Source organism: Mytilus edulis, chromosome 2 (genome assembly GCF_963676685.1).
Source record: "Mytilus edulis chromosome 2, xbMytEdul2.2, whole genome shotgun sequence".
NCBI lineage: Eukaryota > Metazoa > Mollusca > Bivalvia > Mytilida > Mytilidae > Mytilus > Mytilus edulis.
In genome coordinates this window covers 93,067,914-93,083,105 of record NC_092345.1, presented here as the reverse complement: position 1 = coordinate 93,083,105, position 15,192 = coordinate 93,067,914, and the positions used below count along the sequence as shown (strand labels likewise).

Genomic DNA, 15,192 nt, shown 5'->3' with positions numbered 1-15,192 from the left:
GCATTATGGTTTAGTAGTACACAGAGTGTTATTTTGACTTAAACAGAGATTTGAATAACTTTGTGTAACCAAGTCTATCATTCATGTCACTACATGACTTTTTGCGTTCATATTTACAATGATTAAAGTAACTGCATTTGAAAGTATTTCTGGTATAAATTCAAAGCAAAATCATTGCAGTATATGATTAGTTTTTCATTCTGAAAAGTTTGTTTAAAATGTATAATGGTTAAAAAAAAAAACATGAATGATAGACTTGCATATAAATAAAACTGTGTTTTCCCTAGCATGTGTTTAAGGTTGAAGAAAGGGGGATTAGGTCAGGAATTTTGAAGGTTCAGGGTCTAAATTAATGCACTTGAGCCTAACATACATAAACCATCAAGGGAAAACACTGTTTCAGTATTGTGTGATTTTCACTGCTTATACATTAATTTTCTGATTCCATAACTATGAAAAATAAATTAACATACTGGTTCTTTTTGGTGTATGGCAAAATTTGTGGTTAAAAATCTACTTAAAATATATGTTCAGTGAGAATCATGCATTCCATGCTAAGCTGTTAGTAATGCTAGTCAATAATACAGAGCTTGTAGTGTTTGCTGTGATTTTCCAATCATTTCCATCTTTAGGTCCTCCACCTCAGCCTCCTGTAAAAACTTCTATTTCCTCCACTGCACCTGCTCCAAAAACAAAGAAAAGTAAGTAGCACCAGTTTACCAAATAATTTTCATTTCGGTAAACCAGATTGTAAATTATTCTTAGATAATTGTGTTTTTATTTTTTCTTCTTGAAAAAAAATTACGCTCGTAGAAAAATGAACATCATGAGTTGTTTAGATGTAAGAGGACAGATAAATATGGAAGATTACAAAACGTACTGCATGAATTATAATAATTTATATAACAGAATGGTGTGAGGCTCAGAATGATTATAATACTTTTAACACAGAGAGAAGCTGGACATATTTATGCTTGGGTTATTTGATATGTTAATGACCTTAACAATGTTAATATTTACATGAAGTCTAAGGAGGCTTTACAAACGGACATATCCCTTTCTATGCTTTACAAAATTTGAAATATTTCCTGCTATAATATGTATCCTTATGTCATGTATGTAGAAATATGATATTTAGATTATCATTAAAAGAATGACCTAGATTAGAATATATATAATAAAAGTATACTATTGTGTGTAGTGGCAGGAATGTCTGATGATCAAATTATTACAAGTAATATAAACACACTCAAGCATGCTATTTCAGTAGGCAAATGAGCTAGTCCAGCGATATTTTATATATAGGTAGCTTATTTTCTGAAGTGTTTGTCAGACCAGACATCCATATGGCAGTTGACCTTATTTTAATGGTTAAAAGACTCTGTAGTTACATAATGTTTTCTCCCTAGGTTCAGTAATTACCTAAGGAAAAGCCAGCTGTATTCTGTGTTTATAAAAAAGAAGATGTGGTATAATTGCCAATGAGACAACTCTCCACAAGTGCCCAAATGACGCAGAAATTAACAACTATAGGTCTTTGTACGGCCTTCAACAATGAGCAAAGCCCATACTGTATAGTCAGCTATAAAAGGCCCCGAAATGACAAATGTAAAACAATTCAAACAAGAAAACTAACGGCCTAATTTATGTACAAAAATGAACAAAAAACAAATATATAACACATCAACAAACGACAACCACTGAATTACAGGCCCCTGACTTGGAACAGGCACTTACAAACAGAATGCGGTGGGGTTAAACATGTTAGAGTGATTCTACCCCCACCCCCTTACCTAAACATGTAAGCAGGGTGAATGCTTGTTACAAAAAATGTAGGTGTACATGTCTGTTAAATCTTAGTCAACTGACCTTGACTTTTCATGGCTTTATTATATGATCAACATAAAGTTTTTGCTCTTTACTAAGATCAATCTGACCAAGGAAATCTACATCAACTGAATGAAGATTTCTTTTAAAATGTGCTCCATCATCTTATAATATTATACTTTTTATATCATTTCCTTTATTTTCATCTGAGTCGCTGACAATGGCTAATAAATAAATTTGGTGTATTTACTGTCTTCTAATTGGTTAAATGTATTACTTTTATTTTCAATGTTTTAAATTTTTATGGTGACTTGCCCCCTCTGACGTTGTGTATTCATACGCCAACATGTGTGTATGTTGTTATTGTTAATATAAATAATATAAAAAGTTCTTTGAGCCTTATTTTTGGTAGAAATTTATTTATAATGAATGGCAATAATTTATTTTGAATTTATTGAACCTTAAAACTAATTTTTGACTCTTCACATTTTACATAATCCACTTTCGTGGATTATTCAATGTGAAGAGTCGAAAATTTTATGGTTCAATAAATTCAAAATAAATAATAGCCATTCATTAAATGAAGGATAATCATACTGGTTTGATATAATCATAAAAACAACAATACTTTACATCATTTGTTGACTCCAATTATAAAATTAGTTAAACAATATCAATTATTTGCTCCAAAATCATTAAAATTGACTGACTGGTTTATTTATACTTTTAGAAGACGACGATGTTGCAATAAATGCAGTCCTCGATAGCTTAGACCAGGATTTGGACGACCAAGATACGAGCGGTGAGGGAATGATGATGGTGGAAAATTCTTCCATCCACAGCGAGGACATTGATGTGGATTCAACATCCCATCTACCAAGACCATGTGCTTTCATAGCTCCGCCTCCACCTTTAGAACCACCTCCAGATGATTCTGAACCTGTGGATTATAACATGATAATAAATGGTCGTGTGGACACTGTGGATGTTGGTGTGGAGACGAGCGATGACAGTAACTCGTATGGTCCAGTAAGCACCAGAAGTTCTACAGATTCTCCTGTCAGTAGTAAGTATTTAATTACTGCTTGTCTGTCCAGACCATGTAGTTATAACCATCCCATCTATAGGCCATGTAGCTGTAACCATACCATCTATAGCCTAGGTCATGTAGCTGTAATCATCCCATCTATAAACCATACAATATACCAATAGTTATAACAGTCCTACCTATAGAAATGAATATTTAGTATTAATATGCATCACACCTATAGTCAAAACCATATAATTGTAATCATCCTCTGCAAAGACTAACATAACCATTTTCACGTTAATTTAGAAAACCAGGTAACTTTATGTATGAGTTAATAAAGAAATCAAACCATAAATGGCATTTAAAAAGAAGAAAGCAATTATTAGAGCAAGGTTTGATTTTTAAAGCACCTTCTACTGTAGGTTAAGGCATACTGGTTTGCTCTTGCCAGCTTATACTTATATTGATATTCTTAATATCTGTACTGATTGTTGATAAATTAGAGTTATTCCCCTTACAACACAATATTTCATGTATGGTATCAACATTTCTTATACTATTTTTATGTGAAGGATTGGACAGTTTAATATACTGGGAAGATAATGGTAGGATTATTGTTGTGATATTCATGTGTGTGTTGCACATTTGAAAGCATTAGTACATTGCAACCTTTTTCTGTTTTCTGTACTACCTATTCATAAATCGGTTGCTTGAAACCACAAAAATTGGCAGCACTGTCAGTACATATAAATTTTAACTGCATTAAACAATGAACCTTTAAAATAAACCCAGAAATTATTAATAAGTTTTATTGAGAAGTAAATTGGGTTTTTTTGGTGAAAATTCTCCATCAAACTAAATAATTATGAGAAAGAAAATTGATATTTGAAGATATCATTCTCTCAAATATAAAAATTGCCAGCTGTTAGAACCTAAATTCTCAGGCCTATTGACCATGATCTCTTACTAACTCAATAACTTTAAATTTTCTTTACTGTTTTTTTCTGCTTATAAATTGCCTTTATTCTATTAAAAAAGATGCATTTCATGATTACTTACTATTTAAGCTTTATCTTATGCCTTAGATGTTAAAACTCAGCCTTATTTCTGTTTTTACTGCACATTTTATTAGCACATTTTAATTTATTTGCATGATATTGCCAAAAATTGAACCCCTTATGCTTAGAATTAATGTTGATCTCAAGTTACATGCACCTAGATTAAAGACTCTTTTTTTTTACAATTTACTAAATTATTATATAACTTTTTTATCTTTCGGATTCCACATCTTAAGTTGAAATTCAAACACATATATATTTAAAAGATCAGAGTATTTTCAAACACATCTGTTCATGAAGTTTTTTTGACTTGCTAAAAAAAAGATCAATGATTTAGTGCTGCACTCCTTAATTTAAATAGATTAGAAAGTAAAAAAGATTAAAGCTTTGATTGAATAGGTACCTCCATTTATAGATTAAAGTATATTTCAGTTATTCTGAGAAAGAAAAAGAAAAGCTTAATGAGGATTACAAATTAAATTTTTGAAATCATATATCTGTATACAGAACTTATAAAATATTTATTTATATATTTGTCTTGTGTTGAACCTTTATGTCTTTGTTCTAATTCAATCAAGATCTGGGCATTATCTTGAACTGACACTCGGTAGATTATTTTTGGCCTACATATGACTAAATTTTAGAACTAAAAATTATTAAAATTTTAAAGTTGTAACAAATTATGAAATATTAATACATGGTTTCTTTTGAATTTTATTAGAAAAAAAAGAAAGATATATAAAGAGGCAATAAAAAACAACATTGTTAAACTATATCTTATTGGTGAATTAGTTCTTGTTACATCTAAAATGCACAGATCTTGAGATTGCATGCATGTTCTAAGCTTGTGTAATCCATGTGTATCCTCTATTTTACCTTGTCCCAACAGTGCATAGCCGAGCTGAGAGTCATACCAGTATCAGTTCTGTTAATACCGTTGACGATGTAAGCATGGATTTTGAACGAACAATAGCTGTTTGCCAAGAGGAAGTGATGCGGGCAGAACAAGGTATTATGGGATACCATGTGTGACCATCTCATAATAGTGCCTCATCACTGCTAACACAAGAAACTTTCTTTCTTTCTTATTTTTTTTAATTTGTCTGGCTTGCATTGGAAGGGCATTTTTAACTTCAGCAAAGAATGATGTCCTTGTGCTAATTTTATCAACAGAGATTGATTTACAAAAGTTTCTTGTCTGTAGGGGTGAAAGTTTAAAAACATTTTTACAGATTGCATTTTATGTAAGATTTTTCCTCAAAATAAGTTTGAAAGAATTATTGACATTATTCAGTGTGATTATGTAGATATTTTCATACTGTGAGTTTCACCATTTGTAAAAGTATTGTTACAAACTGAAATGACAAAAAGAAAGTTTAACTGAAATGAATTAGAAATCTACCGATCCTTAGATTTTGAAATACAAGAATAAAAGGAAGAACACACTAAATAAATAAGATTACTGTTTATGCTAAAACAAGCAGGAATTCTGTATGAAGATGTCCTTTTATTTTATCTGATCATCTTTCCAATACCTGAACGAGGAAGATGAAATTAGTACAAGGACACCATCTCTATATTCTAATCATGTTTGTAACACATTAACACACTATTCGTTCTGTTAAAAAATAATGTTGATATTGTCTTGAATATGTAACATTTATTATAGAGAGGTTTCTTTTTCATTGCTCATACAATGCTTTGTCTTTACAGTACTGCAGTTTTAACTCTCTTTTTTTCACAAAAGCCCAAGAAATGTTTAAAAATAACTTTCTTTGGATTTTACTTTAAATAAAAGCAATATTATTCTCTGAATTTTCATTCTTAATAATTACAAAGTTGAACACTTTTTTATGAAGTCAGAATTAACCCATCTCCAATACAAAATAAAGTGCTTATCTAAGTAATCATAATAATTATTTTATCTAAGACACTTTATGGAATAGATCATCATCCTAGCAAAATCCGTACTGTATGCTTGATCATTTTGAATGTCTGTGATTAAGTTTGTGTCTAACATCATATACTGAGCCAAAAAAGTTTAGCAACACTTTTATTTTAATTATTTTTTTTGTTGTTTCTGGAAAAAAAATTATTCAAACATCATTGATATAATCCTTCGTTTTACCTGTAATTTAAAACAGACGTACTTTTTTCCTGGTGATTGATTTCGCGCCATTTCAGCTTTGCACGTGTAATTGACGTTTTACCTTCTGTACCTGTACTTTTAAAACGATAGTAAAAATTTCTTTTTCACTGACGTTCAGAAACATGCCATTGATAGGAAAAACACATACACCTTTGAAAAAATTGCATGGGGCGTCAACCAGGGCTCCCCGAAAATGACCGTCAGAAAGGTCTTGGAATGGTTGATGTCGGACAGAGTGTTGCTGACATCGTGGATCGATTTAATGTGCATACGGCAACAGTTTAGAGACTAACAAACAGATTTCGACAAATTGCAACTGCACATGATAGGTCGATATCCCGTAGACCAAAAAAACTATCGCAAAAGAGGAGCGCTACCTTCGCTTTTCATCAACACGTGACAAGTTTTTTCCGGCCACAAAAGTAGTGCATTGACTAAGGGCAGCTGCTGGTGTGCCTGCCAATCCTTCATTGGTGCACTAAGGGCATGGCTGAGAAATTGATTTTGAATAACAGTATATTCATTTCCGCATTTTGACCCTCCCGCGCTCCATACAAAGAAAATCCTAATGAATGTGAGTGATAAACACCCATGTTGCTTCTGACATGTAATAATTCAAGTTTTTTATTATTAAAATTAAATGTTGTTATGATTTTGTAATAAAATAAAATTTCATATTTTTGTTGCTAAACTTTTTTGGCTCAGTATATTTACGTCACTTCTGGTATAAGTGGTAGAAGCATCTCAACTTGTATGACTATGCCTTTCACACTTTACAACTGAGTTCATATCACAGTAACAAAATCTCATTTCTCAGTAACTAAAGGTAATGGTGTGATCAAAAATTGTGTAGATATGTATTTTGGAGTGGAGGTTAGCATTCAAGCAAAAGTAGGTCACTGTGACCTACATTATACATTTGATTGACTTGATTGAGTTTATATCAAATGAACTTACTGTCAACTGTAAGAATAAGAACCATCTTAACTTTTATAGAGATGTTTGATAGTAGATCAGTATGACCTTGATTTCATGCTATATTGACCTATGATAAGTTGACTTGAAGTAGTAACTTTTAGAGAAGACAAATAATTAGCATTATCCTGCAATTAGCCATCTATTGTACAAATAACAGGTATATTTACACATAACTGAAATATTAAAATCAGAGTCTTTTCAATCTTGTTTTTACATAAGAACAAATTTGTGGTGAAGGGAAAAAGTATTAAAGATAACTTCAGTAGTTATATAAAAAGACTAGTCAGAACTTTTATTGTAAAAGCATGGCATGAAAAGTAAGATAAAATTGTGTACCATAGCATGCATTTTTAGCTTTATCACAGCCAGTCTTGAGCAAAAGAGTTTCTTTGCATTAAAGGTATTTTTTTTAGTGTTTTGGTTTGAAGTACTTTTTCAATTTAATGAATAAAGCCTGCAAAGGAATTATTGACCTATCTTTAACAGTCCCTGAAAATACTGATAAAATACTGATCAGAGTGTAAATACAGTGACTTCTAGATTTTCACTGGAACTGAATTAGGGTCTTCTGTTTTCATTTGATATTTTTTTTTAAAGAAGATAATTTTATATACTGTAAACAAAAAATGTATAAAAAGACAACAATATCATCTCACCTTAAAAATAATTATTGTCAACATAAGTTTTACGTTTAATTATTTAGCCTTTTAATCTGATGGACTTGAATTCAGATTTAACAGCTAAGAATAGAATTTTATGTTATGAACAAACACTCATCACACTATTATTTCTTTTCTTTTAGAAACACCTGAATATAAAGCAGAGATGGCACAGTTTGTGGAGAAAATGACAGAAATGACTGTCGATGGTAGCAAGAAGGTTGTAGATGATTTTGATGACAATGTTATTTCAAATGAGGCAGTCGCTGATGATGCTGTGTATATTTTCTCAAAAGATAATGGGGAAGATTCAGATGAAATGGAAAATATTCAGCAAACAGAATCAAATCAAAGTGAAAAGGAACAAATCCAAAATTTGCGAAATTCAGACAGAGAAGTTGCTGAAATTACTTATGATTTCAAAATAAACACTGTTCCCCCAGAATTCCAGTCTGGAATGGAAGCTCCTGATGAGGTAGAATTTAAGGAAGAAAGCAAAGAGGTTCAGCATGAAGAGGAGGAAGAGGAAGAGGAAGAGATTGTTATAACAGAAACATTTGAAATCATTTATCCATTTTCAGAACCAGAAACTGCTGAAGCAGAAGTTGAAAAGGTACATACAGAAGTTTCATATGTAACCGAAAATAAACCAGATGTCAAAATAGAAGAATTACAAAGAAAACAAGAGAAAATACAGGAAGTTCCTCAAATCATACAAGAAGAAAAAGTTATTCCTAAAGAACCAGAAAAACCAAAACCAAAGGAAGAGTTTGTTTTGACATTTGATGACCTGAGTAAGGTAGATTTCTCATTAATGAGAAAAAAGAAAAAGATTCAACCAAAACCTAAACCAACATATCAAAGTACACCAGATAAACGTCACACTGTTGCAACACTGGATGAAATCAAATCTAATTTTGCCATAAACAATGATAATGTGTTTATAACTCCAACTAAGGGACATAATCTGGAAATGGATGATGGCTTTATCATCACTGAAGCAGGTTCTGTAAGGGGACATAAGGGGGAAGTGAAAACAAAATGTTCTGAACTTAGCTTTTCTCCAAATTCTGAAGGGGAAATGGAACATGTTTTAGAAGAGAAATCAATTTCTATGATTAATCTCCCAGCAGTTAGGGCAACTTTAGACAGTTCCATAGAAGACAATAAAAATGAAGACAATGTAAAAGATGACATCGTAGTTTCAAGATCAGAAATTGTATTTTCTGTGAATTCAAATTCTCCCAAACAGGAAGATGATTCATCTGAGAGAAAAACTTCAGTAAACAGCAACTTGGAAAAGTCTGTAAATGACTCTGGTGTAGAGGCTGAACAAGATACAAGTATAGATCATCAGGAAGTACTAGCCACTCAATATAAACAATTACAACAACAATTCTCAATGTGGAAGGTACAACTAGAAGATAACAAAAGATTACTATCATCAAGTCAAGCAATTCCTTCTGATGAAACCACTAAACAATTTCAACAACAATTACAGTCACAAATTCAACTTCAGCAACAGATGATACAACAGATGCAACAAAGTATGGAAGCTTTATCATCACAACAACAGCAAAGTAGCTTGGTGGACCAGTCATCACAACATAATCTTCCTTCATCAACTGACAAATCATCACATAAACAAATATCAGTTGATATAGGAAATCATGTAGACCAAGTTATTGAATCGACTTCTGTGAAACAAACATTTGTTCCTCCTCCACCTCCAGTTGCCCCTGCCTTGCCAAATGGGAAAGCTATTGTAGAGGTTACTTCCTCAAACGAACAAACAAAACCAAAGTCGAAAAGTAAACCTCGTAAATATATAGAACCAAAACTGGACCCACGAGAGGAATTAATGATAGCTATCAAAAACTTTGGTGGAAGAACTGCAATGAAAAAGGTGGGTTGTGATTTTATTTTTAACTTTAATTGAAATAAAATTCAGTTTGTCTCAGTTCACTCTGACAACTGATGATTTAATGGGACAACTGCTGAAGGATGTAATGGAATGAGCATGTTATTTTTGTGTCAATTAAAATGATAGTATGAAAGGAAAGAAAAAAATAAGTACAAATCAGTTTGAATAGGTTTCCAAGAACAACATTTAACTTGGAATTACTGATTAACAGAAAAGTCTAAAAATATACCTGGTGTGATACATATAGGAGAATTGACAAATTATTTACAATACATACTAGGTGTGTTCTTGTTCAAATTTAGAACTTAGAATTAAATAAGCAGTTGCTTAGTAATAATGTAATAGCTGAAGTATAACCGGGTATTTGAGGTCAAGATACTCTGACATTAATAGTGCAACTTTGTGACTTAGATAAACTGTTACTGGGCAGACTTGCATATAAGTTATTAGAAATACATCACACACATTTCTATATGTTTGTTTTATAGTTGAATTCTTTTTTTTTCTTTTGGCAGGTGCCTGTTAACAAAACCCACTGGCATTCAGGAATACCTTGAATTGTCAAACAAATGATTAACAAAACTTCAATGGTGCTATAAAGAAACACAAGAGTTATCTTCTCTTCAAGAGTTGTGTCCCTTGTGTGATCAGCTGAATCAAAGTCAGAAATGTGATAGACTGGCCAGCCATTCATAAACTGACTGCATTTGAATGACATTTAGGTTCAGAATGTATTGGTGTAGATTTGAAGAGAGACGTATTAGGATAAGATGCCTTGTTAACCCATGTAAATGAAAGGGTTTATATTCCATATAATATATTCTACATTTTGGGTATTTTAACAAATTCATTATTTACACAAATGATTTTTTAGCAATTGGAACACAAATATTTTGGACCTGAAAGACAAAAGTTACAAAATGTGAAAGATTCAAAACTGACATGTGCAGTTACCAAAAGTGTGTATCTATTGTATTGTTGAGAGAGGGAAATTTACTGGAAATTATCTTTTATATTTTATGGGGTTTTCTTATATAGATAGATATAAAGATAGTTGAAAGTACCTATGAATATTTAAAAATTTTGAAATATAATAAAATTTAAGCATTTAATATTCTTGTACATTTTGATAACATTACTTTTCAAACATATCATTTTTATTAACAATGTTAGCATTTATACTTGTATATGTGTATTAAAAAGGGGAAATGGGGGACGACTAGTAACTGTGATACATCTTTATAAACTAATATAAGAGAATGATATAAATCTACAAATTTATGTTAGTCTACAAGGGCCTAAGTCAAAAGGCAGGTTGCTTTTGTCAGCTCCAGGTTTACAAGTATGTTTTTATAATAAGACTATTTAAACATGGTTTGTCCTTGTAAATGGGAATGTGACAAAAGGTTGCTAAATATTCCTATGAGCTTTTATTAGTAGAAATCAACTAGGGGCAATGGCAAAAAAAATACCCTTTTAGAGGAAATATGTCCCTTAATATTTGTATAAATGATAAATTTGTATAATTTGTCTTCTTGATTTCCTGGCCAGTAGGCTGTTTATGTGCAATGTTTTGTTGGATAAAGGTTGGAACTCATAACATAGAAATATTATTAGCGCACACAAATAAAAATTCTATGGGGTTCAACAAGGGTAAATATGCCAACCGTATCTGTTTTTATTTGCATGAATGACATTGATAATTGTATATAGTTATAAATTATAAAAGACTTACATACATTAATACCTGTGATACCTTGTTGATATTTTTATGTAATTGTATAGTATATATTTTATACAGAATAATACTCCAGTATTTAACAGAACAAGTGTTTAGAGTAGTTTATTTTCTTCTTGACCATTTTGTATTTGTAGCTGTTACAAATGAAAAAAAACATATCACTTGTATAAGTATGCATTCCTTAAAATAGAGTGGCATTACGTATCCATTTCAATTTTGTTATCATTTCTGTCTTGTTCTTTTTAACTTCAGTTCTATTAGATATCAACTTTAAAGTTACTAAATATTAGTCAAAAGTCGACTTTGTATTAAAAACGAATTTTTAATTCTTATATTTAGGTGCCTAGATCAAAATAGATGTGAAATTTCACATATTGAACTATTCTTGAAAGAAAGATAGATAATTTGATTGTCTAACTTATGCATCATTATAAAAAGTAGGTAAAATCAGGAGCAATTTGACTGTTTTTACTAATGCAAAATGGTCAATAAGCAATAATGAAGATCTGGGTTGGAAATTTTCTTGATAGAAATTTCCTAATACAGCCATTCCAAAAAATTGTACAGGAAAAACATTTCGTATGTCTATTCAGATTCATATTCAAATTATTATTCATTTGTACTATACAAAGTATAAAATTCCCACCTAATATTATACTATGTTAAAATATGGCTTTACTTTAGAAGCCAAAAGTAATAAAATATTTATATTAAATTTTAATTTGTTTTATTTAATTCCCTACTGTCTTATCTGCAACATTGGTTTGATAAGAAACTTATAATACAGATTAGTCCAATGGATAAGTTTATAGAAGGTTGACATGGCCATTTGCTGTGGTGAGAGGATTGCATATTTTGGCCAAATAAGTGAATTAAAAACTTATTATTAAATTTTCGAAATGAAAGGATTAATCTATAGAATTCAATAAAACCTCTATTTGTATGCCACTACCATAGCAGAGTGGGCATTGAGTTCAACCCTGTTTGTTTGCCATGCATAAGTCCTAAAATTGGTTTTCTTTCTCTAACTCAACCAAATTTTATGATTTTTATATACAATATAAAAAAGATGTGGTATGATTGCCAATGAGGCAACTATCCACAACAGACCAAAATGACGGACATTAACAACTATAGGTCACCGTACGGCCTTCGACAATGAGCAAAGCCCATACCGCATAGTCAGCTATAATAGGCCCAGATAAGACAATGTAAAACAATTCAAACGAGAAAACTAACGGCCTTATTTATGTAAAAAAATGAACGTAAAACAAATATGTAACACATAAACAAACGACAACCACTGAATTACAGGCTCCTGACTTGGGACAGGCAAATAAATGCTTATTATCACTAAACACTGATCCAAGTTTGAATTTGGGAAGCAAAATTTTTTTCATGCTAGAGTTATGTCCCTTTACAAAAGGAACAATTTATAAATTTTTCGTTTCCATCCCTAACTTTAGTTTGCCTGGAACAAATGTTAAGAAAGTTATGTGCAATGTTTATTACCACAAAACACAGACCAGGTTTGAATTTTGATGACATCAATTTTACTCTTCTATAGTTATATACAAATATATTTACAAATGAAAACAAGAGTGCTCATGCTGAAATGTCTTGTCTTCCTTACTAACCATTGAATTTCTGTTGATAGTCCTAACTTTAAAGTTTTAATACAACTATCACATAAATTTGATAAGATTCAAGAAATGAAGTCAATATCAGATAAACCAAATTGGACTTTCAATCATTCCATACACCAAATATGCTTAAACTATAGTTGACCTATCACATATAGTATCTAAGAAACAAACTTAACCAGGAAAGCATTGATCAATGAACCATGAGAATGAGGTCAAGGTCAGATGTTCCCTTCAAGACCGATATGTACACCTTACAATCATCACATGCTTTCTTAACCAGGAAAACTTGAGATTGGTCAATGAACCATGAAAATGAGGTCATGATCAGATGAAAATTTCCAGACAGACATATTGATTAGACAGTTGGTTTTACCGTTTGAATTTTTTTTTTCTCTAGTAATTTTTGGGGCCCTTTATAGCTTGCTGTTCAGTGTGAGCCAATGCTCTGTGTTGAAGGCCGTACCTTGACCTATAATGGTTTATTTTTATAAATTGTTGCTTGGACGGTGAGCTGTCTCAATGGCACTCATACCACATCTTCCAATATCTATATACACAATCATTCTATACAACAACATAGTTGACCTGTTGCTTAAAGTGTAGGAAAAAAAGACAAAAAACAAAAACTTAACATTGAGCAATGAACTGTAAAAATGAGGTCAAGGTTAAATAAAATGTGCTAAACTGACGTCTTCATCGTAAAATATTTGCATACACCAAATAAAGTTGACCTATGGCATACAGTATTAGAAAAACACCAATACACAAAAGCTTAACTTTAACCACTGATCAATGAAAATGAGGTCAAGGTCAGATGACTCCTGCCAGGTTAACATGTACACTTCACAATCATTCCATACACCAAATACAGGATACCTAGTGCTTATAGATTCTGAGATATGGTGTTAACCATGAAAACTTTAATTGATCACTGATCCATGAAATAAGGTTGAGGTCAAGTACGCACATACTACATATAGGTATCCTATTACTCAATAAGAGAGAAATTAAGAATACTAAACATCTTGACTTAGTAGTCACTGAACCATAAAAAGGAGGTCAAGGACAATAGACATATGACAGACGAAAACTTCATAACATAAGGCATCTGTATACAAAATAGGAAGGATTCAGCTCTTCTACCTTCTGAAGTATTAAGCTTTAAAAGAAGTAAGCTCATGCCGCCGCCGGGTCACTATCCTTATGTCGCGCTTTCTGTGACAATAGTGGCAGACTACAAAAATGTAAACTGTAAACTTAAATTTGCCTCACCAAAATATCATGAAACTTATACACAATGCTTATTACCACAAGAATCAAGTCAGGAAAACAATGGGGTAGTGTAACTGTCACTGTTCTGGGGTTATGTCCCTGTATAACGTCATATGCAAGCAGGGCATCCTCTGTGTCCAATGGACACATTCCTCATTTATTTGTTAGATTAAATTCAGTTTTATTAGCCAAGCCACTTGGAAATTTCGTTTGATACAGAAAAATGGCAAAATGGTATGTCAATATATATTAGTGTTCGAATATATAATATGTATTGACCTGTTGAATAACAAATGCTGAAAGCAAAACATAAAATATCCATTCTCAAAATGTAAAAGCTGTTTTTTTACTCATTTTCAATAATTTTCTCTGATGATTGTCCTCTCTTAATTTTGTCAAAATATTCTTATGCTATGTTTGGCTAAATAAATTTAAGAATTGAAACAGGTAATATATCTAAGAGACAACAACCCTCAGTACTTAAGAGCAGAAAACAGCCCAATGCATCAATTTTGTCTTCATAATATATCCCAAGATTACATCAATTAATCAATAGTTACCTTAGAGTTTGTGTTTTGTTTCGTTTCGTATGACAATTAAAGTACAGTACCACTCGACCAAATCATAAAATACAAGACGTATCCGTATTTTGATGGTTTGACATTAGCCGTTTTAGAGTTATTCCCCTTCAATACCTTACTTTTTTTCTCTTTTTTTTTCTTCTCTTTGTTGGTTCCCTAGTGTTCAGACGGAATCTATGATATGATAATGAAAAGTTGTTGACATGCAATGTTTTTAATTTTTTACAAGATACGAACTAATTTATGACTAAACAATAAAAACGAATACACAAATATGATATACAGCAATCAAGGACACCGAGTTACGGGCTTTTCTTTGGACAGGCA

General features: G+C 31.5%; 1 protein-coding gene across 50 annotated transcripts in view; it reads left to right on the top strand.

Annotated features, from left to right (window-relative positions):
• LOC139513458 (cordon-bleu protein-like 1) overlaps positions 1-12,081 on the top strand; it is a 65,719-nt gene extending 53,638 nt beyond the window's left edge. For 15 of the 50 annotated variants that reach the window (XM_071301954.1, XM_071301952.1, XM_071301951.1 and 12 more), the window contains 6 exons: positions 633-701; positions 2,558-2,893; positions 3,430-3,462; positions 4,805-4,924; positions 7,845-9,607; positions 10,141-12,081. In XM_071301954.1, coding sequence (XP_071158055.1) covers positions 633-701; positions 2,558-2,893; positions 3,430-3,462; positions 4,805-4,924; positions 7,845-9,607; positions 10,141-10,182 — 2,363 coding nt within the window. In that variant the 3' untranslated portion in view covers positions 10,183-12,081. The remainder of the gene's footprint in view (positions 1-632; positions 702-2,557; positions 2,894-3,429; positions 3,463-4,804; positions 4,925-7,844; positions 9,608-10,140) is intronic. The other 35 variants (XM_071301977.1, XM_071301975.1, XM_071301978.1 and 32 more) reach the window with 7 other exon arrangements.
• Positions 12,082-15,192: the final 3,111 nt, after the last annotated feature.